Source organism: Metarhizium robertsii (genome assembly GCF_000187425.2).
Source record: "Metarhizium robertsii ARSEF 23 chromosome Unknown MAA_Scf_3, whole genome shotgun sequence".
Taxonomy (NCBI): Eukaryota; Fungi; Ascomycota; class Sordariomycetes; order Hypocreales; family Clavicipitaceae; genus Metarhizium; species Metarhizium robertsii.
This window is the reverse complement of record NW_011942171.1, coordinates 2,544,020-2,569,984: the sequence shown is the minus strand read 5'-3', so window position 1 is coordinate 2,569,984 and position 25,965 is coordinate 2,544,020. Positions and strand designations below refer to the sequence as shown.

Below are 25,965 nucleotides of genomic sequence, written 5' to 3'. Positions count from 1 at the left end.
ATTCTTGCTCAATATTGACTGGCGTTGTGATTTTGCTTTTCAGGCACCTGATACAAAGGGCATTCATCGAATGAATTTGTGTACTCGTATCAGCAACCTAGAGACTAGACAATAGTGAAGTGCTGATCAATCCATGTAATCTTTTGGTTCTCGAGATCAGTACTCACCTACCAACCTACCTAGGTACCTAGTTAGATAGGAAGGCAGTAATAGTAACTATATCTGGCTGGACCTCTGCAAGTCCTGATGGATTCTACAACAACTATGTCCGCGAGCTATTCCAACTTCTGAAGATTGTGCTGACTAATAAGTGTGGCTTTGGGGAGACCCACCGTGTCGCACGAATACGTACATCCATACACGAAACTGGTCGTGTATGGGATAAATAATTAATACCTTGCAAACAAACAATCAACAACCCCAGCAAGACTAGGCTGCCACTGGTTTTATGCGCCCTCGGCCTTACGGACCATCTCTTATGGTATATAACGGACCTACAGTTCAGCTGATAATAGCTTGAAGGACTCATACTTGCTTGCCTTGTTATTCACTAGAAACCAAGCTTGTTTAGTGGGCCGTACTCAGTACCACTCATTTTCCTCGAGGTCGTGGGATCGGTTGGGGAAGTGGGAAGGAAGTAGAAACATGATCTACGACTCGCAAAAAGTTTCCCTCTACGAAAGCCATGGAGAATAGTCCGCCTCCGAGGTAAACTACAGCATTTGACTTCTTACTCAGCAACCTACTCAATACTATTGTTTGACTAACTAATGTGACCAAGGATCCTCGATGAGGTGTCAGACGCAGATTCTGACCTTGAGGAGCTTCAAGGAGATATCGCGAAGTTTGATGAATCCGTCAGAGAATTCCTCGCGTCACAGAGAGGAACATCAGATGTTCCCAAACTATCGCGTGGTACATCCAGGGGCAGAGGGCTGCGAGGCCCGCGTAAGGCAGCGAAGCCGAGAGGCGACATCACAGCCAGGCTCTCTAAAGTTAATCAGGCATTTTTAAGTGGTGATTATGAACAAGCCATGGACCTTGCCTTCGAGGTCATCAGGATCAACGCGGAAACACATCAAGCTTGGACGGCTCTCGCTTCAATTTTCAGAGAGCGCGGTGAAATAGACAGAGCTTTATCAGCAATGGTGTATGCAGCTCATCTTCGGCCAAAGGATGTATCGGGGTGGCTTAGATGCGCCTCGTTTGCATTGGATTCCATTACTGGTGAAGATGATGAGCCCGGAAATCTGCACACCGCTCGACTCTGCTATTCGGCAGCTCTTAGAGCAGATCCTACAAATATTGAAGCTCGTCTCAGTAAAGCTGATGTATGTCATAGACAAGGCCATCTTTCTGCTGCCATCACGGAGTATAATACTGTTCTCAAACGACGTCCATACGATCTTGACACCATACGGAAACTTGCTGAGGCATGTATCGACTCGAAAAACGCAGCAACTTTGATGCCCTCCGCCATAAATGCGTATCGACATTATTTTGACCATGCAATGAGAGAAATGCAGCATGAAGCTCAAGATATGCTCTGGCACGATGTTGGAATCTATGTGGGACTCCTTGCCCAGGTGGAGAGAGTTCAAGAAGCGATTTCAGAGTTGAAACGACTTTCAAGATGGCTGCTTGGGCGCTCTGCCGAAACGTTTTGGGACAACTGGCGAGATGACGACAGAGAATGGGATATACTAGACAATCGGCGTGTATCCGTTCCAGAATTCTCTCATCTTGGCACCAACTCGACACAGTTTGGACAGTCCCTGCCTTTAGACCTCCGCGTCCGACTGGCGACATATCGACTTAGGAACGGTGATTATTCAGAGGCCATGGTAGGCATACCACCCCCTTCATGATTTCTGGTTCCTATCAATGTTGTTAATTAAGGTATCAGAAACACTTGGATCACTTGGATCCGGACGATCCATCCACCACAGCTTTTGCTGACGACTTTACGTTCTTGATATACGACCTGGGTGTGGAATTGGGCAAAAATAGCCAAGCATCAAGAGCAATCCGGTACTTTGAACTGTTGCGCTCTATGCCTGGGGACCCTGACGCTGCGGTCTTATTGCAGCTGGGACGATGCTACCTGGATACTGGAGAGTCTGCAATGGCTGAGGAGTACCTATTGGCCGCACTAGATGCCGACGAAGACAACATAGATGCTCGCATTGAACTCGCAAATATGTATGAGAAAGCTCGAGAGGATGAGGAAGCTTTGATATTGGCGGCTGAAGCTTTGGCTCTTCGTGGAGTCCAAGACCAGGATCATTTCATCAATGATGCTGACATAGGCAAGGTCCGAATCCGACCCTCCGCCAGCCGTAAGCAACGAGACTTACAGAGACGGTTTCAAGGGGGTGATAACGCAGACAGATCAAATCTGATAGGTAATGGAACCAGGCGGCCAGCCATTCCTAGAAGACATCGGTCAAAAAAGCTCGCGGGCCCTGACAGACGTCAAGAAGACGAACAAATACGTGCTCTCAAACTTTCTCAACAGTATGCCATTGTACGGGATTTAAAACAACGCATTTCAGAAGGTCATAAGGAGTTAATACCTGATTGGATGGCATCTTCCAAGGAACTAGTCGATGACTTCAGGTCTCTGAAGCGATTCTACAGTTGGGACAACTATTTGCGCTTTCTTGGGTCGAAAGTTTTATTGCATAAGTCAAGCGCAAACCAGCCAGAGACCGAACTCTCCCAAATGTACCAAAGATTGACACGTTGTAAGTGACCGAACACGAACAATGTGTTTGAGCCAGTCATTCTATTAATTTGTTTATGTAAATTTATGTTAACACAATAACCATTGAAGCAATCGCTCCACCATCTGAGCAATCTAGCCACACATCGGCTATTCCTAGTCTTGCAACCCATCAAGGCATTTCATTCGATGATTGGTTGGATTTATTTCTCGACTATGCTATTGGTTTAGCAATTGCTCATCGGCGACAAGAAGCGTACCAAGTTTGTCAAGCCGCCAAAGACTCCACCGTTTTCCAATCTTCAAAGCACGGATTCATCATTCATGTGGCATGGAGCGGTAAGGTTATGTTCAGCCTGTAGTGGAATACCCAACGCTGACCAGAGCAAGTATGTGCAATCTACACCAACGACGAAGAACGGTGTGTGGCAATTGCGCGGCATTTGATGCGCGATGGGGCAACCACCGATTCTTATCGAATATTCTCCTTGCTATCGATGCTTTGTCAGTCACCTGCGTCTTGGTATACATCAGGACCAGCGCAAAAGTATATTTTGCGCCAAATAAAAGCCATTGATGTCAGCCATGAGGCTGCGGCTGTGCGCCGGGGAGGCACGGGGGAGAACGAAGAGGCAGGTGATCTTACTAGTTTGGACATCGACATATGCCTTTTGATGCTCTATGGTCATATTCTTTTTACTTCTACTAGTTATTCTTACTCATTGGGTATGCATGATTCTTAAGGGAAGAGGTGCGGACAGACGATGAGGCTAATTTTGACTACCGCAGGTTACTTCCTTCGGGCACGCTCACTGGATCCCACTAATGCCATGATAAATCTTAGTCTCGGGCTAGCCTATGTGCACTATGGGTTGAAGAGACAGTCGAGCAATCGTCAGTATCTGATTTTGCAAGGCCAGTCATTTTTGTCGCTGTATGCTCGACAACATACTAATGGCGATGACTACGCATTGGCTGAACGTTATTATAATATGGGTCGCCTTTTCCAGCTGCTTGGAATCGGTTATCTGAGCTCAGCTTATTATGCCATGGCTCTAGATATATGTAAAAATGGAGGAGGCTCCAGGGATCTCTCAGCTCTCATTTTGGCGAACACACTTATCTCACTTCTGACTGTTGGAAACAATGATGTTGCCTTATCGGTACTGAGAAACAATTTGAAACTCTAAAGCTTTTGTCAGAATGCGAGGAGCACTCTTTAAGTGCGAGACCTCTGGTCCCTAAATGAATCACACCGCATATAACGCTACCTGTCCACACGAAATTGGTAAAAAAGAGTGACTAACTCAATGATTACAAGTCGTTGGAGGACGGTCATGAATAAAGAGGGTGCTATAAACTCCAACTCTGCTGTTTTCCGCCTTCCGCCAATTTCCCTGCCTACTTGCAATTGTTTCTCAGCATGTCCGTCACAAATTCACATCTTACTGTCTCATTAACCCCAGGTTTCACATTGTTCTCTACACGCATCTATCACTGACTCCTGTTAACAGATCATTTTATTGAGACTATCGTCGAGATACCTAGTGCAAATTTATCTTATACGCATCACATCAATGCAGCAGCTGGAAGAGCAGCTGGACGGGCACGTTTACTGCCATTCATTATTCATGAGGCGCCGATTGTTGCATAGGGACAGTCTGGTGTGACTACTCCTTCTCTATTATTATTTTATCAAGAGCAAGGAACCTAGGATGGATCTAACTCGGTCAATGCATCCGACCAGCCGCTGCAGAGTGGACCAAGGGCGCGTACTTAGAAAAGTGTTAGAAAGATATCCAGTCCCCCGGAGGGGCATAATAACACAAAATCACAATAAGCACCGACCCTAACATTAGAGGCGACATGATATTGTGCAAGTGGAAAGGGTGGAGCTATTTCCGGTTTTGTCACGCACGGGTATGAGTACGTAGTACCCTGGTACTTAGTATGTATGTTGTGTGTCAATTTAGTGGCTTGCATGTCTGAGTTCCACTACCGACGACTCGCCGATCGGTTCACACCATCTTCCTCAACATCAACCGAGTTGCTGAAGGACGCCAGATGATGGACGGCGCTCATAAATACGCATCACTATGGTACGCGCCGCGCTTTTCGCTCGAGGCTTAGCCGCAACCATCCTCCTCACTTTTAAGACAGCCAACGCCATTAATGAGCCCCATACCCCTCGAGGAGCCAATATCACTAATAGCGTTCCTCTGTCTGTCGACCCACGAAGCACGCTTGAAGTCTGCGAGGCGAGGACGATCAACTACATCACACATGCCTTGCCCCAGTCATGCCTCACAAGCTCCTGGAGAAGTCCAGCTCCTACGTCTACTGCATCTGCAGTCTCGCAACATGGAAGAGACGATGGGTCAGATCATGGAACCGACAACCAGCCATCATGGCCTCCGACGCCGACATTAGATCATAATGCCACCGAAGTGCAGGCCACGGAACCAGCGGCGACGACGTTTATGTCATTCGAGGACTGGAAGGAAATGATGCTCCGGCGGGCTGGGCAAGACCCTCAGGACCTGCGGTCTCGAAGACCGAGCGAGCACAACACTGATGACAGATACTCTCCGGAATCCGGTCACGCCGGTCTCGGGGAAGAGGGTGAAATATCCCTCAACTTTGAAGATTATGGCAATGGAGACCACCAGAAGCTTACGTCTCCCAGATCCACCCGCGGTGACGGTGTTGATGAGCAGCCCGCCCCCGCCGATGCGTTGCTATATGAGGAAGGAAAAGCAGCTACTGTGCATCTGAGCAAGGATGCGGGTAAAACTTGCAAAGAGCGATTTTCTTACTCGTCTTTTGATGCCGGTGCGACTATATTAAAGACTTCGCCTGGAGCTAAGAATGCCAGAGCGATCTTGGTCGAAAACAAGGACACGTACATGCTTCTAGAGTGTGACGCCGCTTCAAAATATGTCATCGTCGAGCTTAGCGACGACATTTCGGTAGACACGGTCGTTTTGGCCAATTTCGAGTTCTTTTCAAGCATGGTACGACATTTTCGCGTCAGTGTAAGCGACCGATATCCTGTCAAGATGGATAAATGGCGTGAGCTCGGGACGTTTGAGGCGCGAAACTCTCGCGATATTCAACCCTTCTTGGTTCAAAATCCACAAATCTGGGCCAAATATGTCAGGATTGAGTTCTTGACCCATTTTGGTAATGAATATTATTGTCCTGTTTCGCTACTACGAATTCATGGATCCCGCATGCTCGATTCGTGGAAAGATAGCGAGGGTGGCCGGGACGAGGAGGCATTGATTGATGGTGATGAATCCGCTGGAGCCGATTCCCACCAAGACGAAAATCATGTAGCTGACGCGGCTGCATCGAGAGATACTAATGTGCACATAACGGCATCGAATGGTACCAGTGCCAGGAGCTTGAGTTACGCCCTGGACATCTTCACAAACATGGACGCTACCTGCCCAGCACCATCTTCAGCAGGAGCCAACCCTCCAACCAGGGATCCGAAGTTGTCGTCGGTTAGCCTTGGGACATCGCAAGAATCAGATCTGGTCTCGAGTGACGTATCACAGGCTCGTTCCGCATCTCCGGAAAATTCTGGTAATTCATCGATTGCACAGGCAAAATCCATTTTGGCCACAGGGTCCATAAATTATTCAACCATCATGCCTACATCACAGGATGACCGCTTGCGCAATCACACTGGGGCTCTTAATGGAGCTGCTTTAAATGTTAACACAACGACGATCGACCGCGAAAACAATGCCGCAACCCCAACAGCTAAGTTATCGGCATCGAGTGGTCAGAACGGTAAACCACGAAGCAGTGGGACTACAGGTGCATCAGCTGCGTCTCCGACAATGCAAGAGGGCTTTTTCAACGCTATCACAAAACGACTCCAGCATGTCGAGTCGAATCTAACTCTTTCCATGAAGTATGTTGAGGATCAATCTAAACATATCCAGGAAGCATTGCAATCGAGAGAGCAGAGGCAACATGCAAAAATAAATTACTTTCTAGATGAATTGAACAAAACAGTATTGGCCGAGCTCCATACTGTTCGCGAGCAATACGACCAAATATGGCAATCTACGGTTCTAGCTTTAGAGAGCCAAAGAGATCGTTCAGAGAGAGATATGATGGCCCTTAGTTCAAGACTCAACCTTCTTGCGGATGAGGTGGTATTCCAAAAGCGAATGGCTATCATTCAGGCCATAATCCTGTTATCATGCCTCTTTCTCATTATATTTTCAAGAGGGGTTTCACTTCCATCTCTAGCGCCGTTGCTCGATCAACCCTCCAACTCACCTTGTGCAACACCAACTTCTCCAGCAACACCGCGACAATCTTCATACCAATTAAGTAAGAGGCACCATAGAGAAGGCCAATCATCGTTTCAGCCACCTGATCCTTCATGTCAGGTGCAAATGCTTTATCCTGACGAGGCCCGTAGTGACACTTCGGCTGAGGCATTACCATTGGAAGCAGTGTCGTTCCAGGGCACAGATGAACCAAAAAGCGAATGTTCTGCGTTTCAACGTCTCTCGCCACCGCCTACTCCCAATCTGCTAGGCGAAATGTCGTTATCAAGTGACCCCAATTCTGCGACTGGGTCAAATCATACTCTTCGTCGCCGCCTGGGAGGGACGTCACACATCAGCTCTCGAAAGCCTCTGCCCTCACTACCGGAACACCCTCGCTCATTAGATGAAGAGTAGATCATCTCACAGTCCTCAATATTTAACAGCAAAGGTACAATTAGAAATATGTAGTCTTAGTGTAATAGATCTACATCTAGTCAGAAAGCACAAGCAACTAGACAGCATCAATTTTGTGATCCGACATCCCTCAAAATAATACAAGGTGGCAATGAATAATGAAAGTTGTCTATTCCCAATATGCTTCTGTTCAGCATGGGCTTTTGGTGTGTGCATTACGCCCAGCTTTGTCGCGATCTTCCTAGTTTTGTCTTCGCTTGCCTTTTTGTGAAAAGAGGAGAGCGATTTCCCAATAAAACTTCGACTTATTTACATGAATTATTATAAAAACAAAGGAGCGAATATCATGACAAGCAAACGCATATTTTTTCAAATCCTTGCAAGTGTTTTGATTTGAGATTGAGTGTGCGATACAATAGCCCCAGTGAGCATTCATCCGTCCTGTAACTGGAACCTGCCAACACCAGATTGTCAATGTGGTGTAATGGTGTACATATTTTGAATTGCAGCTTCGTAGTCATATTCCTCGAGGGCGGCAAGCCTAGTTCCACGGTCATACTGAGATCGTCTGCGCCGCTGCTCGTCGCGATAGTGCTGGCCGGCATTAGGCGTGAAGAGACCTATAGATGAGTAAGGTACATATATAGATCGCCTACTCTATTCTCCACAAACTTACCAACATGCTCTGCATTCTCGCAGCTCCTCTTCATTTTAGATTGGTTGTCCGGATCCGGGAATGGTTCTTCCTGGCCTGCCAACTCAGGACAAGGGCCATTGCAAGTAAAGTAGAGCTGCGGTCATTCAGCGTCGTATACGAACTCCCTGCTCTGGTGTGGAAATTTTCATATTACCTTTGGGCGATAATGCGGAGCCTCAAGCATGACGGAGCTGTTCCTGAACTTTTGGACTAAGCAGTCTTTGCCTTGGATGGCTGCATAACCATCTGTGAGCACTTTGCTTCTGAAGGAGACAGGACGGGCAGATACTAACTTGCGTATGATATCTCTGCAATCTTGTCACTTTTAAAGCAGTTCCTGTGTATGGCACGTTAGTTAATAGTCATGTTAACGATGCAGGAAAACATGCCATCTCTGATTGCCTCTGGCCTCCACAAACTTTGTTCTCAGTTAGCTATCGCCAATTGCCTCCACTGTTTGAGCACTAACATCAATAATATCTAATGGCTAGCTTCAGTTTAGCATGAGCATTTCTCGTTACGGAGCTCCCACCTACATCAACAAAATTAATGAATGCGTAGCCAACACTAAGAAGCAATTTTAGCACTATGTTATTTATGCAAATGCAAAGACCCATCAGAACTCAAATGTGAACTTACTTGCAGTCATTCGCAAAATCAATGCGTAAGTACATGAAGTCGTACTTGCCCCAACTAGACTCGTCTATGATCCTCTTCAGCATAGCCTGATCCACTTTATTGGGAATGTTTCGGAGCATTATCTTCGCCCATTAGCCCCCGCGTCATAAATAACGTATTCATACGTACCGTAGTGCGAACGTCAATGCCATCTCGAATCCGGTTGATATCGACGTAATTGTGGTGGTTGGTAGAGTTATTGTATGGGGATCTAGTAACCCGGGCTGCGTTTTGTCTGCGGCCGTCAGATCGAAAAAACCCGGCCACTGCCCTTGATGGACTATAATTGCTTTGAACAGTCAGGGCTGGCGATGGAGGTGCATGGTACAAGGGGCCCAGCACTGGAAAGGACGGAGCCAGGGTAGTGATCGGCGATACAGAGCCTTGACTACTTCCCGGCGGGAGAGAGTCCAGAATATATGGTACATTTGCAACAAATGGCGACTGAACCATCAAAGGGTACATAGTGAACGGGTGGCTCACTCGCCCTTCTATCGGCACAACAGACCGCGAGGCCGAGCCAATGTGCATATGCTGGTGCTGAGCATTGTTTTGTGTGTTTGCCCCGGTAACATTTTGCGTTTGCTTTGGGGGCGACACAAAATTACTGTTAGTTTCGTATGCTGAAATCACCAGATGCACTCCCTTTGGGTTCATCAGTATTTTCTGCAGATTATATAACAGTATAGGGGAGCATACCTCAGGTGTGGTAACATGAGCGCAGTTGGCTATCACTTTTGTGGCATGAGATATGTCGCAAAATTCCGCAATGGCTCTAAAGGAAGGAGTTTTTGACGGATTTGGAATTTTGATGAAGGCAAATAAACGTCCGTACGAATGGAGAAAGTTCTGTGCAATGTCGAATACCTGGCCAACATCAAGGCTGATACTGGGGGAGATGGTAGCTACCAGAAGAATCTGACCAGTGTTCAAAACCGGAGATTCAGTTTCCGAGCCAGGATTTTGCTACAAATAGACCATTAACCTCGAGGAATCCGCATAGGGAGGGACAGGAGAAAAGATTCCTACCCGATGTCCGCCAAGAGAACCACAATATTCAACTTTCCAGCTTTTCCTAGATATCAAAGTAGTCGCGAGCGTGGAGCAAGCGTCCCGTATGTCTCTAAAGTGCACGTAGACTTTTCCGTTTTCCGTATCAATACTCCTTTGTCCATGAAACCGCCGTCCATGCAAGTCGAGGTCCTAACGCCGAGTCATATCAGCTTAAAATTGAGGCACTAGGCGGCTTAAGCGGGCTTTGAACATACGTCTAACCAAATACTGACTTCTTCAGCCTCCAAATGGGTATCTGATGCAATGAGAAGGTACCGGGATAGCCCTAGCTCAGTGCTGAGTGCGGTTGCAACTGGATTGGATTTACTAGCTTCGCCGAGACTGTTGACGTTAGTGAAAGGATTGAAAGTTGAAGCAGTCGGTGACAATCTTGTGCTGATTCTATGGCGAGGAGTCACAAATGGATCCCTCTCCTGCCCAATGCCAGGACCGAACTTCTTGTCACCTGGTCCCATGGTCACTGGTGATGTGGCGGCTGAATTGGAGAACGGAAGAACATGAAGGAAGCTAGTGATTTGCGTTTTTTTCCCTTCTGGTGAAATCGTTGTCAAACGCGTATCTGGTGTCCCTTTCAGTGATTCTTCAATCCCACTTGAAGAACGGGGAGAGGAGGATGTGTTGTCATGCTGTAGAGTCATGACGGACGACATGTAGAAAAAATATAGCACTAGTCTCTCGCACAGGGAATACCAAGTGCTGTCTATCGTCCTGTACAGATAGAGTGCAGGAAATCGAAGGAAACTCGTGGACAACAACCTCGAAAGTGGCTCAAGAGGAGGGAAAGCGGAATTGAAAAGTGTGATTCGGGATAAAAGTGGCCATAGAAGAAATGGGTAGTAAGCAAGACAGTGGCACCTGCCTCGACTGTCCAGAGCCTGGGACCTTCATTACATTCGTTTGGTTTCCAGGCAGGCCACTCGGGTCCTTCCTTCCCCTCGGCATCAATCTGCCACGACGGTCACCTCACGCCGCATTCATTGCGAGTCCAACATATCACTTGGTAGTGAGCAAAACCTTGTCTTCATGGGTCACCATCCGGCAGATCGTCTCGTTCCCCAATACTGCTGAGGTAGGTAATACGTACTGTTTCGGCTGTAAGGGCTATCCGCATCAAAAGTGATGCCAAAGATGCCTCACGTAGTCCTGACTCCCGTATAGACTGGTGGCATGAATAAATTGATCCTAACCTATACTTAGGTTGTAGATCTCTTCTTTTCGGTCATAGAAGGCGTTGCAGTTTGTCGATGCCAACATTTTGGCAACAGCAGCCTGCACCTATTGCCAGCTCGTTTTGCTTTCTGATTCTTGAAAGATGCTGTGCAGAGACTGTGTTCTTTTCGGTACTCCTAATATTGGAAATATTATACTACTGAGAAACATTTAGACAGAAAGTTGGGCCTGTTTCAAAGGAATAAGAGCCTGGCCTCAACCTCAACTCTAAGTGGCCACCTCTGCTTGTAGTCGAATTAATGACAACGTCGAATTAGATCGAGCCTTGACACCAAGCCAGCTGGAACAATGGGGCAAGCGGCTGTCCCAAACCACTGCCGATGAGGTGGGGTCCTGGTTGGATAAGATAAAGCCAGAAGTACTCGTGCTCCGTAACACCAGGTCCATCGGTTGCGTACCCTTTCACAGCGACCAGTTGCCCATTCTCCCACAAGCCCGTTATTACAGCAGTTCACCATCCCTTTATGTGATGAATACCGCAGAGTACGCTTGGAGACTAACATTTATTCATGCATCACAATGCCACGGCGCCAAGCTGCCTTTGACGACTATACCTCTGCCGTTCCGCAGGTACGAAACCTCGTGCATTGTTATTCCTGGAAGTCGATACCTCATTGACATCCCATCATTAACCTTAACTAGATCATCATCGCGTCTACCGATTCTGATTTTCTCGATCATCTGATACCGGTGTTAAAAGACGCAGCACACTCCAGACGGATACCGGCTCTAATACAATGCCTCACGCGATACTCCGAGGACCGCGAAGCTGATATCGAACGTATTGGCTTGACCAAACACGAAGAATTCCTCGATTCGGTTTCGAGACTACAACATGTTCGAGAAGACACTGTCAGCCTCACGACGGAGATTTTGAAACTCAACCAATCCATCCAGGCTAGCACAGAGAAACTAGCTGAGCAGAAGGGTGCCCTGGTCAATACAAAAGCTATTCGACAGAACATCGCCGATGCAACCGAGGCCCTGAGAGACTCCTTGAAGGTACTCCATGCTGTCAATCACGCCCATGACCTCATTCGCCAGAAAAATTACTATTCTGCTCTCAAATCTCTTGAGGATCTTCAAAACGAGTATTTGGTTCCTATATTACAAAATCGATATGCTACGCAACATCGCTTGGCTGATGTCATTCAAAAATCCATACCTGGCTCTCGAAAAGGTATTTCGGAAGCTGTCATGACCGACCTCAACACATGGCTGTTTAGAGTTCGAGAGACGTCTCAATTCCTTGGCGAAGTGGCGTTTTATCACACTGAAATGAGACGGTCCCGGCAGAGAAAGCGGGTTGAGGACGACCAATTCCTAGCCAACTTTAAGCTCAATTCGTCCATTGAACTTGTATGCGATGAAAGCGAGGAATTCGACGTACTAGATAACGAAGAACTGCAAGTCAATTTCACACCACTCTTCGAGGCACTGCACATTCACGATGCACTTGGCCAAAGCGATCGATTTCGTGCAGAATATGCCGCTACTAGAAGACAGCAGAAAGACCTACTTCTACCCAGCACGATTGAATTACTCACTGATGACGAGTCTTCGCTAAGCAGCCTCTTAGAGGGCATTGCGGGATTCTCAATCATTGAAAAGGAAACCATGCGTCGTGTGCCACAATTACGCTCCGCAGCTGAGGTAAGTCCGCAGTCCCTTGCTATTGGAGCAATTTCTAACATGAACACCTGCGTTTCACAGGTCGAAGAGCTTTGGGAGTCAATGTGCGGTGCTGCTATAAGCCTAACATCTCGAGCGCTGAACGACGTAGGTAATGCCGAAGTTCTTCTCAAAATAAAAGGGTTCATCGCCCTGTTTGTTCAAACCATGGAGGTATGTGCCTTCCCAAGCTGCTGGTTGCTTTTTCCTAACCTCATACAGGGCTGGGGTTACTCAATCTCCACTCTCGACACGTTTTTGCTTACGCTATTTGACAAATATGCCGAGCTTCTCAAGCATCGATTTAGTGAAGATTTCCAGGAGGTCAGTATAATGTGTCCAGATTTATTTGATATGCCTCTAATGATCGCATCTGTCTATAGATTGTCTCTACAGATGACTACATGCCAATGGCCATTAATTCTCGTGAGGAATATGAAAAAGTCATTAACGTTAGCTGGTTCATGCAAAGCCAAGCTATCGATGATGTGACGTATGTTAAGGGGTAAATTATATCGTCGTTGCTTGTTTACTGATGGCATTAGGTTCCCCTGTGTGCTACCCTTCTCGCAGATGTACCCTTTGTGTTGCATAGACGTTCGGAACTTTCTCAACCAGTTTTATTTCTTTTCCGATGATCATTTCCAGCACGCGGAAGTCATTGATGAGACTTTACGAAAGGTGCATAAATACTACTCATCGCGCAGGGATTCAACGTGACACTTAGCTAATAGCATTAGACAGTCACTGGACGAGCTTCTCACCGAAAAGGTTTGCCGATTATTGGTTGAGAGACTCTCTTCCCAATATTTGGGACAAATTGTTCAGATTCTTATTAATCTCGAGCACTTCGAAATTGCATGTCAAGAACTTGAACAGCTTCTTATCCGTGCCAGATCGTCAAGCTCGGCTGGCGGGCCTTTGAAACTGAACGCAACCGAAGAGTTTCGCAATAACAAGAAAACTGCTGAGAAAAGAATTTTCGAGCTCGTTAATAGCAAAATTGACGACCTAGTTGACACGGCGGAATATGATTGGTGAGTATGGTGCAATTTGTCGCCTCCTTACTGAGACATAACTGACCCTTCCTCCATTCTTTAGGTTAGCGGCGGCTGTGGCACCAGAGCCGAGTAACTATATGCAAACATTGACTCGTTACCTATCCAATATCATGAACTCGACATTGCTGGGGCTACCGCGAGAAATTAAGGAGCTGATTTATTTTGATGCCCTATCTCACGCTGCTAACAAAATTCTGGTTGGCACCTTCATTCCTCGCCGTACTGTAATATAAACCAATTTTTGGCGCTAATTTATATATATAGGCCCTGCCCCTGTCTCCTGAAGTCCAAAATATCAATAGCAATGGGGTTGCTGCATTGGCACTTGATGTTCAGTACCTGACTGAGTTCGTCAGTAGCCTAGAAAACGGGCAGATGTTGCGCGAAAATCTGGATGAGCTCCAACAGACCGTGAACCTGATGGAATCAGATAACCATGACGAATTTTTCGACATCTCCATTCGAAACAAGAAATACGGCCGTGTAGATGCCCTGAATGGTCCGGTACTCTTGGAAAAGTGCGTCGTCTAGCACCTTCACAGAATGTGTACTTACTAATAACTTCATCAGGCTTACTCCCGTATCGCAAGTTGCTGGCAGAGCGGCACCCCTGTCGAATTTATCATCACGGTTTGGCATGATGAAATGAGCCAGTTGTGGACAGAGACTAAACTTAACCTTCAAACACTACCTTACAAGAGAGACAAGTAAACGTGCTTGTCCACGATAAGCTTTAACAGCAAAATACGTTGAATTTGCAAACCAAACCAGACAACCCATGCGCCTACCCAAGCTACACCTGCTGTTACACCATATATACAAAAGCGATGCAGTTTTCTCCACGGGTCAAACTTCAGCGAAGCGGCGAAATGGTCAATTGCACACTTCAGCTATTCAAATTCTTCGGACGACATTGGCGCCTTTATTACATCACAGGTCAGTTTAGGGCTCGTCAAGTGGCTGGAAAATGCATTTTCTTACCTGTTGCGCTTGCATGGCAGAGTATGGGTACATGCCTTCCATTTCTCCATACATCGATGCTGGCGCCTGGGCTTGACCGTAGGGCGCTGACGGGGCGGGAGGCACCTGGCCAGCGTACATATTTGGATTTTGTCGATAGTCTTGATCAGTAGGAAGATGGTGGCCTGCCATATATTCCGCCGTGGCCATGGGATGTGAGGCATGGTTAGACTGAGCCATATTAGCATGCTGACCAGCCATCTGAGCTTGCCCCGGAGGTGCAGGCACAGCCTGTGGGCCGCCGGCAGACTGTGCAGCAGTTCTTTTCGCATGGGATGAGGCTTCCTCTCTTGGGACAATGTCAATTAGAAAATCGAACATGTCTGATTTAGCCAATGCCGACGCAATGTCCGAGCGCTGGAGGGTCCGACGTTTGTTCTCCTCAGCATGAATCCAGGCACGCATAGTAAGCTCAGTGATAAAAATATCGCATCCTTTTGCAAAAAGAATTGGCGCTTCGGCTGAAATCATCTTTACTTCCGGATCAGCCTTCATTACCTTCTTAATACGAGCAAGTGGCAATTGGTGAATCTTGTAGTCATGTGTATCGCTCTCCAAGTGGGATATGGTTTGCTGCCAGTAAGTAGTCAAGATATCCTTGTATTGGCCGGTCAACCCTTGATGGACCTATTAAGCAGTCGATCGAGTTAGAAAGTCAGCGTGTTGACACACCAGGAGAACGGTACCAACATTTGCCCAGGGACCAGTGTACAGCTCAGCCGGTGCAAAACCCTGAGATGCAAGCTGAATAGAAGAGTTAGAGTAGTCTAAAAGAAGTTAAATAGACTTGGACGAACTGCTGCGCATGCGCCTATGACGGAATAGTTAGCAAGGTCCGCGAAACCTAGCGAATGTAGGAGCTCCTACCATAGTGACCACCATGGCTAGGGTCATAAGCTGGAGCCGAACGGTTCGGCTGTGCATGGGACTGCTGCGACTGGGCCTGCGTATCCATTCCAAGCGTTGATGATGTTGCCGTCAACAGAAATAAGATGAAACGTCCGGCTGCCGTATCGGCGTCGAATTTCGAATTCGTCCACGGAGAAAGTAGTGAGATAGCCTTCGCTCTCTGAATGTCCCGTGTCGATAATCTTCGGGAGCCGAGATTCGGATGATAATGAAACTGACAATAAAAGGCCGTCAATTGTGTTCGTCGTCGAGGGACCAAGTCGAGATGCGCCGATTGAGACGATGTAGGTGTAGAGTGGGCACAGACGCCCAAGGCCGCTTATTAGGCAAGGTTCACTAAACAAGCCGCGTCCCAACCACCAGCTGGAGCTTGTAGCGGGGCCAAGCTACCTGATCTCTGATTGGACAGAGCGTATTATATAATATTCGCACTTTCGCGCCTCCGTTAATTTTTTTCCCTCCCTAGAGATCATTTGGTCCGGAGTCAGCTTCCGTACTCAAAGATTAAACCAATTCACAAGTTGTCGTACCGCAGGCGGTAGGGCGTATATTATTAAGCGCAATGCCTAATATTGTGGATGGTAAGATGAACAACCTGCTTCGTCAGGCCGAAGAACGACTCGAATCACCGTTCTCAGCATCATCAAGTCACGCCCAACCATCATCTGCGGTCAAAACCCTGCGCAGTGTACGCGCTGCTAGATCCAAAGAAGCAAATATTTCTGTCCGCCAGCCTCAAACACAGTCAGACACAGCGAAAAGGAATAAGGTACGGATACATCGTGTCAACTCTACCCTCCTGCCTCGTTTTTATCCCTTGTGGTCTTGGTAATTTGGCATCCCTTTACAACGAAGGATAGTGATGAGAAATAACCGTTTTCGGTACCTTGACTTGGGACTAGTATCCGTTTTGGGTCACAATCCCATGGCTTCATGATTTTTATTATATCATAGTTACTCTGAATCCTTCACCATGTCTTTCTGTGTTGCCTTTATTGCATTGCTCAGCATCGTTCATTTTCTATTTGCAAGCACTGACCTGTGCCAACCAATTCACAGAATACTGCTGGGTCTGAGTGGTTTGATCTACCAAAAACGGCCCTGACTCCGGAATTCAAACGCGAATGGCAGCTATTGAGAATGCGCGGTTTACTAGATCCAAAACATCAAAAAAAGGCTCTCAGGGCAGCTGCGCCGGAATATTCCCAAGTCGGAGAAGTGATTGCTGGTCCAACGGACTTCTTCAGCGCTAGGCTTACGAAACGAGATCGAAAAGCTACCCTATCAGGAGAGATGATAGGAGCCATAGACGGACAGAAGTTGCGGACAAAATACGCAGGGATACAGCGCATAAAAGCTTCTGGGAAAAAAGCGTTCTATCAAAGACTTGTATCAAAGCGAAGGAGGAAGTAAATATGAAGAAATACAGGGGATCTATTGATTCCATCGAAAGAACCAGCTTCCCGTGGCATATATTCCACCAGGCAGCTTTCCACAGGGCGACCAATCGAGTCAGGTCGGTATTGTCTATGTTGCACTGATAAAGCGAGGGTCGCGAATTTCAAGTTAAGCAGGAAGAGCTTGGTTTGCAAGAAGCCCATCGCACGTGCGGAATTGTGACAGTTGACATCAATTGGTCACGGAGTGTCGGACCTGCGAGGAGGAGCGAATTCCTAGCTTGGCTAATACTATTGCAGAACCCCCGTCAGATTCAGCTGGACTGTTTGGGCGTTCGCTTTCAGAGGGTTGCCATAGTTAGGGGGGTAGGCATAATGATAAGTCAGACAGAAATACATGATCATTACGATAATAATATTAACAAGCAAAACTTATAAATGCACAAACGGGTAGTACTTAGGTGAATGTGAATAATGGAATTTCAGTCCTTATGGCGTTACATGCCTTGGTTGGACGCGTGCCGACCATGAGCCGGAAGGATGATGCTTAGTCAAGGGTAGTGGTGGGGTCTGGTGTTGGGTAATTTGGAGCGAAGAACCAAACCACATCTTGGTCCGTGCGCGATGAAATGCATTTTCTGCTCAATACCTTTCACTTCTGGCGACATAAACATTCCGAAGCAATAACCTTCGACCACATCTTGAATTGATCTCAGCCCCTCGACATGCCTGGCTCACTCTCGAGGTCCAAAGCCAGTGCAATACCGGCCAGCCTACCTCTTACCCTGGCCAGGACGTCAAGAAGAACTTTTGCATCTATGTTTGTCAAGCATCGCTGCCACTTCATGAAGCTATGCTCAGACTAACACTTCGTAGCACTTTGGATCATGACCTAAAATATAATTCCCAATCGCGTTCTTCAACATCGACGTCGTCGTTGGCCAAACCGATTCAGATAGACCAAGTACGCCAGCCCAGGTCGCTCCAGGCTCTCCATCTCAAACCTTTGAAGCGGGAGGCTGAATTTGGAATACCATCATGCGACCTACAGTTGCGCTCATTCAGCGTCCAGCCACTCGAGTTTTTCTCCGACTTTGCGTTGCGAGCGGCCTACTATCTTGGATTACCAGCCTACGGGCCCATTCCGCTGCCAAGGATTACGGAACGATGGACCGTGCCCAAAAGTCATTTTATTTTCAAAAAGGCACAAGAAAATTTTGAACGGGTTACTCTACGTCGTATGATCCAAATCAGGGATGGAAACCCGGAAACAGTGCAGCTTTGGCTAGCATACCTAAGGAGGCATCAGTTTTATGGCGTGGGAATGAAGGCTAATGTATGGGAGTTCAGTCAGCCAGGTCTCGACCCATCTCAAAACATGCGAGATGAGCAACTGGATCAGCTTGGCGACGTCTGGTCACAATTGGGTCAAATAGGTGACTTGGGCAGTCCGGAAAAGGTGGAAGATCTACTGAATAGTCGTCGCTTCAAGGATGCGGCTGGGTTAAGGCAACCACTGGCTACAAATAAATAAGCCATGTTGATGTATTTTTAGCGTGCTCCATGTATTATATGTACGAGCTACTCGTGTTGTAATTCTAGTGACCATCGCATAATATCATGAGACCATCATAATCTGCAAAGTCCGCCTCTACCACATAATCCAGGTAGCAGTACACCCCACATCTAGGATTGACAGACGCCGACAGCAATGATGCTTACCGATATATCGCCCCAACAACAAACCCGACTCCCAAAATAAGGCGAAAGTACTAAACTGAGGTGGCAATTTCTCAATTATGCAGATGTAATGTTGAATGGCCTTCGCGTTAATTTGATCAATTCGACTGTTATTGGTATATGAACGGCATTCCCTTCTTCAAAAATCGGGTTCACGACGATGTACTACCTACCTAGGTACCTTGACGTTCTGAGAAGCACCAATCGTATCATTTCTTTTAATCACTATCAAGCTCGTACTAGTTCGACGAGGGTTGCGGAAGCATTCAATCAATATAAATCCAATATATTAAGCCTGTCACATAAAATTCTTATTCAGCTGTATTTGAATATCACGGACCAACCCCGGAAGTTGCGGGAACCCAACCGTTTCTTTCATTTGTCTTTATCGGGGTCGGAAATACCCAACCACACTTGCCCTCCGGCCCAAAAAGAAAAGAAAAGAAAAGAAAATCGTGTCTGAAAGACTTGCTAGCCGTTTGACCTCGTTACTCAGTTCTAACGCAACTGATAGCAAACTACAAATTTGATCTTGGTGGAGGATCAGCGCGGGGTCCTGCTCAACCTACTTGCACACCCCACTTCCAGCAATATTCTCACGATGCATCCACCTGCACAAGTGCATGCCAGACTGACCTGTAAATAAGGAATGGAAGCAATGGAAGACAACACCCTTCCCTGGAGCCTTGATAAAGTTGAATCTGTAAGTGTGTTGCTACTTCTCATCTTTTTTTACACGGTGTTTGCATGCGTCTAGTCATTGCTGAGATAGCCTACAACAGTTGATCTCCTCACTCTACGAACCTGGTCAGCCCAATGCCATCACCGAGGCGCAGGCCCTGCTAGCCAATTTCCAATCCTCTCCTCAGGCCTGGATCTTGGCCCATGAGCTTCTAAGGCGACCGGATGAAAAGGGAAAATTCTTTGGAGCCCTCACCATTATTGTAAAACTTAACAGGGAAAGGTTGGCGATGCCAAGTTCCCTGCAGATGTCAGCAAGATAAAGCTAACGATCATCGCAGCTCGTCGCTCAGTGAGGAAAATGCACAAGAACTATTAGAGCACCTCATTGGATGGTATCGAGATTCTTTTGAGAATTACACTGGTCCCTTGGTGCCACGCAAACTATCATCAGCCCTCGCAACTTTCTTCCTCCACTTCCATCAACTGTGGCCGAGTTTTGTTCGCCACCTTAGCATATGCCTGGCCTCATGGCAGTACTTTGACCCTCTTTCTCTACAATCTTCCTTCGATGTAGGTCGTGTCTTGGATACGCTAGATTTGAACAAACTAAAAGCCGTCTTATGGGTCGTCACTAGTATCGTGGAGGATGTCATCAGAATTGACTGGAACACAGCAAATGGGTGAGTTAGTTCAACCGTGTGCATAGCAATTAAATGCTTATGTATTGGAGGGTCCATCTTTACAACTCCGTTGTTCGAGAAGCCACGGATGCAGCAACTCTGTTATTCAAAGGCTTGGCCGAGACCCAGATGGCCGCTGTCAGTAACGACAGTATCAAGTGTCTCCAGGTATTTCAGTCCACTATCTCATATACAACTATCATCCATGAGCTAACAGCTCCACAACTAGTCGTGGATATCCTTTGCTCAGAAAGCATCCTCTCGCGACAGTCACGTTCTGGCCTTGTTGAGAAACCTGATGCCTAGTGTCATAGAGTCTCTTATTTCTGAAAGCCGCTTCGGTGCTTCGGCTGAGCTACTCATAGATACTTTGTCTAATTATCCTTCTCTTCTATCAGAGCACCATTTTAACCTTTTGGTGAACCTCTTTGTTAGTTCTTGGGCGGATGAACGTTACAGCAGGCTCCTCGAAGGCGACATAGAATTCGAATCAGCCCAATTTGGGCAGTTGCTCTTGGCATTTGGCGAGGAAAAGTGCCAATGGTTAATGCAGTCTGAAGACCCCCGGAGCAAGGTCTTGCTTTCCATGCTATGTGGCTTACTGGGATCCGATGGCTATCCAGTAGCTGAGAACAGAGTCTTCGTGCCAGCTATCGAATTTTGGTCCACCTTCACTGAAGTTATGTCAGATCTTGTCACTTTGGATGATATCTCTACTACTCCCTGGGCGGAGTCGGCGTTATTGCAGGTTCTGGAAGTGGTTTCAGTCGCATGCCGTAAAATCACCTACCCCCCGGCAGAAGAATTCAGCCAGTGGGACTCTTCCGATCGAGTAGGTTTCTCAGACGCTCGAAAGGACGTTATTGACCTGTTACAATCAGCATATAGTCTATCAGGCTTTCAGCTGGTAGCCACTTTTTCCAATCTTGTACTCACTGCATTAAACGACTGTGCGTGGTTACAGCTAGAGACAGCTGCTTTCTGTCTTGCTGGTCTTGCGGATTGTAGCAAAGACGATGTTCGCCTAGACGAGGCACTTGGATCAGTCTTCGAATCTTCTTTGTTCTCACATCTCTCATCCCCGAACACCGATATCACCTTACGGACGCGGCAGACGTGCCTCTACCTCATAGAACAATATACGGAATACTTCGAACGAAATGTTTCTTCCCTTGCTCCCGCATTAAGGCTCTTATTCAGTCTGTTGGGAAATCCGTCTATGGCGGCACCGGCATCGAGATCAATTCTTCGACTATGCTCCTCTTGTCGGCATCACCTTCACGCAGAGACAAACGGGTTCCTCGATGAATATCAGACCTTAGCTGAGCAACAGAGACTCGATTGCATATCCTCTGAAAGAGTCCTCGCCGCCATTGCATCAATTGCACAAGCCATTCCCGACGCTCCTCGGAGATACAACGCATGCACAAGGCTAATAGAATTTATTCAAAACGATAGTGCTCGCGCAAGGGAGCTAGCTCAGCTTCCTTTAGGTACCAAGCTGCCCTGTTTTGGTCAGCGATGCATAGAAAATTCCGCCGACGACTCGCCCGGACTACATATCGCGTTAAAGACTCTGCGTTGTTTAGTTGGTATCGGGAGAGGTCTCCAAACTCCCGTAGAGTCAACCATTGACCTTGACGCAAGCAACCCGTCGGAAGCTGAGTATGATGACCAGTTGGAAAGGCTTCACAGACAGGTTGTCCGAATCATCATGGACATTGAAGATACTTTTGGTAGAAATAGTGAGGTCAACGAGCTCGTTTGTGCCGTCCTCCGTTGTGGCTTCTCAGAAAGCGAACCAGGACCGTTCGTGCTTGGGTTTCAAGATGTCACCAGCTACTTGACCCGTCATGTCGGAAATATTCCCAGGCCAGGGATATTTGTTTCCACTGCTTGCTCGTTTGTCAGCTCTCTCTATGCACAGGGAAATCCCAATAAAGGGACGGTATATACAACATTACTACTGTGGGTAATACGGTTGCTTCAACAATCGTCTGGTAAGCAAATATTGGCTCATTGACTCGTCGCTGAGAAAGCCACTAATATGTCCGTGCATCTGTCTTGGGTGTGGTAGACCCAGAGCATGATCCAGAATTATCTCAAAATAGCATCGATTTTGCTTGCCGGCTGCTGAGCAAAAGCCCAACAAGCCTGCTCACACTGCAACCAACAACTGCCGCTGAATATTTTTTTCTCTTCACCATACAGGTTTTGGATGGTAGTGAACCCCTACCAAAGGCGGCAGCAGCAGAGTTCTGGGTATGTATCCTGATTACCTAGCCCAGACAGATGGCCTGGTTGCTTTTGTTTAATCTACTATTCTGGCAAGCCCGTCACTTCCTTTTTTCCCCCTTCCCTTTCTCCGTACTGAAGACTTTCTTTCACCTTGCCAGCTGCTAGAGAGAAGTCAGCGGCTAATGATTCATCATTGTTAGGCAACGTTTATAACACTCAAAGGTGGTCATTCAGAAGCATCGGATGCTGCAGAGCAAGCGATGGGGACTCTAGGTCCTCTCCTTGCTCGAAGCCTGGCTAGAAATATCGGAGGCCGAGCCTCAAGAAGCGAGCTGGATAGACTTAGCGAACCCATAAAGAAACTAGTCAATTGTTACCCTTTGGCAAAAGAGTGGCTACAGAGTGGGCTCGGTCACACGTCATTTCCAAGTTCCAAGGTGACAGAGGAACAGAAGGCATTATTCGTCAAGAAGGTAGTAAGGTACGTTTGCGTCCTTTCACATTCGGCAATCCGTTAGTGTGCTAACCCGTTGTTGAAAATATAGTCTCAGGGGCTCTCGAGCTACGAACCAAGTTGTGCGTGATTTTTGGTTGTCCGCTCGAGGTAGTAGCTTCGCATACGCTTCTTAACCATTTGGAGTCGTATATATGAACACATGGGTGGCTTTTCATTCTGGAGATGAAGGATGTCCATTCAACCTCTAAATGAAAAATAAAATGTTTATCTTCCTGGTTATCGAGAGGAGCAACAGCCAAGAAAGGCATGTGGTTTTCCTGGTCATTCCATGCATTGCCATAAATTGACAATATCGAATGGACCCGATTGGCATCCACGACCGTCATATCTATGCTTGTTCTGTGTGAGGAATTGAGTGGCTTACTTTCGCCACCGTAATATATTACAAGGTGACATTTTTTTATACAAAACGCCTCGACCAGGCGGTAGCGCGCTCCTCCACCGGTGGCTACGGAGCCTAAGTATGACGGCTTCCCTTCTCATGGGGCCAGCAGCGCCACTATGGGCACTCCTGTTGTTTACAGAGGTGAGGGCACACGTCCTACTGTTATTCAAGTCCGAAGCTTACAGCAAGGAGTGATGAGACACAGCCCTAGGTTTCAGCGGTGCTCACAGTCCCACAGCTGTTCTCACCATGCCCATTGTTTCTTCCGCACTTTGCAATGCTTTTCGCGCACCGTCAGCAGCCACATGATCCAAATAATGGGTATCGCTGTCAATAAGCTTGATATACCGAGTCCTAATGCCCTGCAGTCCAAGAATGACCGCATCGGATACCATATCCTTGAACAAGCGAGGATGAGTATCACTGTATGCCTGTGCAAGCTGCTCAGGGCTTCGTTTCTCCGCGTCGAATATAGAGAAGAGGCTCAGGAGATTTGATATACCCGGCCTTAGAGCGTGGTCATAGGATATTCCATGGACGGAGTCAGTCAGGGCGGAGGAAATTTTGAGTCTAATCTCATCAGGGGTATCGGTGATCAGAATTCGTGAACGAGCCAGTTTGTGTGACTTGGACATCTTCGATGTTGGGTCTGAGAGGGACATGACTCGATGCACCGGGGCTGGATACGCTGTGTGATTAGCCTATGATGATGGAGCAGTCGGGACTAATACACATACGAGTAATAGTTTTCGGCTGAATTAGACATTCCCCATATGCGTGGTTAAAATTAGTGACACACTCCCGGGCGAATTCGAGGTGTTGTTGCTGATCATGTCCAACGGGAACATGGGTGGCTCTACAAAATAGTGAGTTCAATTCGACATGGACTCCCACCACGATCAGGGTGTAGTCACACACCTATGGACGAGTATATCAGCAGCTTGGAGGACTGGATAGGAGAAAAGCCCAAGCTTCAATCGGCTTTCAGCCGGCCGGTCTTCCATGTGTGAATTTGGTGCAAGGTTGAGTTTTTGCTACCATGGGTGTCAGCGCATGCAGTAGGAAACCGACTTTTGTCTCAGTCAACTCGGGCAGTATTCGCACCTTCCATTGCGTCATCCGGGAGAGATATCCAACAGACGCTGTACAGGCTAGGATCCACATGAGCTCTGAATGAGCAGGTACCTGTATCATTTTGTCAGGCTCTCTGGCTCTGGTCTGTGTGCGTACGCCTTGGGGTTGGTGTCCTTTTGGAACTTACGGAAGACTGGTAGAAGAGAATGGACCGCTCTGGATCAATTCCTATTGCCAAAAGCGCGGCGAGGCTTTCTCTCTTCCACCGCTTCAATTTTTCCGGCGATTGGGGCGTGGTAATAGCATGGAGGTCGACAATGGAATATATCAGCTTTGTATCCTTGTGCTCATGGTGTTGCAGCTGCACCCATTGCCGTAAGGCGCCGACATAGTTGCCCAGGTGCGGTATGCCAGTAGGCTGGATCCCTGAGAATATAACCCTGGGCCGTATGGCTGTAGATTTGTTGATAAGGCGCTGCATCTAGTTCCGTTATAGGCACGCCGCTTGGATGTGTGAGATGGTAGGTTCCGTATATGATGCAAGAGGCACGTGCCTCACCAATCCAACAAGTAAGGGGATAGTATGTTGGTGGTGATCTGGCTATTCGTATCGCGTTTCGGTCATTGATAAGTCTAGGTGTCCTATGTGGTTGAGATCTTTCGATTTTTGCAAATGTACCGGGAGCCGAGCTTGCCCCTGGCTTAGTTTGATCGCCTGCCGCTTTATGGCTAGGTACCTACTTAGCTTGGCCAGGTTGCGAGAAGCAGGCGCAGGGAGCGAATGTGTTATGTGGGGCTATTATTTGGGTCAGGGCCAACCACGTGTGTTACTGCGGAATGGTGAAGAGCTTCTGCGTACAGAGTACTCCTGGTCATTCATCCAGGGCAAAAAATAACTACATGTAACTAACTACCCTACTTAAGTACTTAAAGTAAGTACCTGCTTTAGGTACCTACCTAGGTACCTAGGTAGGTAGGTAGGTGCTTACCTTTAAGTCTAGGTACTTTACTTGCTTAGTAGGTACTAGGTAAGTACTTAAGTAGTGAATGCACTTGAGTGTGGACGGGTCGACTCTAGGCACGTTCCAACGGCCATCGGGCAGTGCCTAAGTATTTACACCTTCAGGTGTTCAGTGGGTGACAATACCATATGCAATAAGTACGTTGCCGTTTGAAAATGCTAATACCGTCCGTATCCCGCATATGGTGCTTGGACAGCTTTACAGAAAGGGAAGCTCCCCGCCGGCGGAACAATTAGGCGAGGGACTTTTTATTCCCCTGAGTGGCATGGTACTATTCAGTGACAAGAGGTCTGGGGCTTCTATCGGCAGATAACCAACGGCAATAAAAACTGGCTGACATTGCGGAGTAATTCTAATATGTTTGATCTGGCGCTGGCAGAGAGAACTGAGATCTCTTGCCAGGCACCCTAGACCGAAAACGGTGTCCGGGAATCTCCACGGCATGCTTATTTAT

At 47.3% G+C, this 25,965-nt stretch overlaps 8 protein-coding genes across 8 annotated transcripts; 5 read left to right on the top strand and 3 right to left on the bottom strand.

The window, feature by feature from the left end:
• Window positions 1-685: 685 nt before the first annotated feature.
• MAA_03637 (RNA polymerase III transcription initiation factor complex) lies at window positions 686-3,915 on the top strand (the record flags this gene model as incomplete). Its single annotated transcript, XM_007821635.2, has 6 exons — window positions 686-708; window positions 782-1,844; window positions 1,907-2,747; window positions 2,837-3,064; window positions 3,116-3,451; window positions 3,515-3,915. The coding sequence occupies 6 exons, from the start codon at window positions 686-688 to the stop codon at window positions 3,913-3,915; spliced, it is 2,892 nt and encodes a 963-aa protein (XP_007819826.2).
• A 906-nt stretch (window positions 3,916-4,821) lies between these two features.
• On the top strand, window positions 4,822-7,434 carry MAA_03638 (Sad1/UNC-lik; the record flags this gene model as incomplete). The annotated part of the gene is made up of 1 exon (XM_007821636.1): window positions 4,822-7,434. The coding sequence occupies one exon, from the start codon at window positions 4,822-4,824 to the stop codon at window positions 7,432-7,434; it is 2,613 nt and encodes an 870-aa protein (XP_007819827.1).
• Window positions 7,435-7,905: 471 nt separating this feature from the next.
• On the bottom strand, window positions 7,906-10,338 carry MAA_03639 (meiosis protein MEI2; the record flags this gene model as incomplete). The annotated part of the gene is made up of 9 exons (XM_007821637.2): window positions 7,906-8,054; window positions 8,111-8,225; window positions 8,286-8,419; window positions 8,504-8,549; window positions 8,668-8,698; window positions 8,771-8,892; window positions 8,939-9,475; window positions 9,509-9,775; window positions 10,078-10,338. The coding sequence occupies 9 exons, from the start codon at window positions 10,336-10,338 to the stop codon at window positions 7,906-7,908; spliced, it is 1,662 nt and encodes a 553-aa protein (XP_007819828.2).
• Window positions 10,339-11,632: 1,294 nt separating this feature from the next.
• Window positions 11,633-14,494, top strand: MAA_03640 (Exocyst complex subunit Sec15-like protein; the record flags this gene model as incomplete). The annotated part of the gene is made up of 10 exons (XM_007821638.2): window positions 11,633-11,683; window positions 11,756-12,766; window positions 12,827-12,958; window positions 13,007-13,108; window positions 13,168-13,277; window positions 13,330-13,465; window positions 13,529-13,821; window positions 13,886-14,042; window positions 14,110-14,363; window positions 14,416-14,494. 10 exons carry the CDS (start codon window positions 11,633-11,635, stop codon window positions 14,492-14,494), a joined length of 2,325 nt encoding a protein of 774 aa, XP_007819829.2.
• Window positions 14,495-14,735: 241 nt separating this feature from the next.
• Window positions 14,736-15,820, bottom strand: MAA_03641 (Histone-fold domain containing protein; the record flags this gene model as incomplete). Its single annotated transcript, XM_007821639.2, has 5 exons — window positions 14,736-14,765; window positions 14,827-15,492; window positions 15,538-15,609; window positions 15,663-15,676; window positions 15,733-15,820. 5 exons carry the CDS (start codon window positions 15,818-15,820, stop codon window positions 14,736-14,738), a joined length of 870 nt encoding a protein of 289 aa, XP_007819830.2.
• A 2,076-nt stretch (window positions 15,821-17,896) lies between these two features.
• MAA_03642 (30S ribosomal protein S10) lies at window positions 17,897-18,705 on the top strand (the record flags this gene model as incomplete). Its single annotated transcript, XM_007821640.1, has 2 exons — window positions 17,897-17,991; window positions 18,048-18,705. The coding sequence occupies 2 exons, from the start codon at window positions 17,897-17,899 to the stop codon at window positions 18,703-18,705; spliced, it is 753 nt and encodes a 250-aa protein (XP_007819831.1).
• Window positions 18,706-19,569: 864 nt separating this feature from the next.
• MAA_03643 (Armadillo-type fold protein) lies at window positions 19,570-23,143 on the top strand (the record flags this gene model as incomplete). The annotated part of the gene is made up of 8 exons (XM_007821641.2): window positions 19,570-19,614; window positions 19,694-19,875; window positions 19,934-20,275; window positions 20,326-20,443; window positions 20,505-22,275; window positions 22,353-22,537; window positions 22,714-22,994; window positions 23,059-23,143. The coding sequence occupies 8 exons, from the start codon at window positions 19,570-19,572 to the stop codon at window positions 23,141-23,143; spliced, it is 3,009 nt and encodes a 1,002-aa protein (XP_007819832.2).
• A 496-nt stretch (window positions 23,144-23,639) lies between these two features.
• MAA_03644 (Tryptophanyl-tRNA synthetase) lies at window positions 23,640-24,970 on the bottom strand (the record flags this gene model as incomplete). The annotated part of the gene is made up of 6 exons (XM_007821642.2): window positions 23,640-24,116; window positions 24,153-24,168; window positions 24,215-24,269; window positions 24,332-24,449; window positions 24,520-24,600; window positions 24,677-24,970. The coding sequence occupies 6 exons, from the start codon at window positions 24,968-24,970 to the stop codon at window positions 23,640-23,642; spliced, it is 1,041 nt and encodes a 346-aa protein (XP_007819833.2).
• Between the last annotated feature and the right edge of the window lie 995 nt (window positions 24,971-25,965).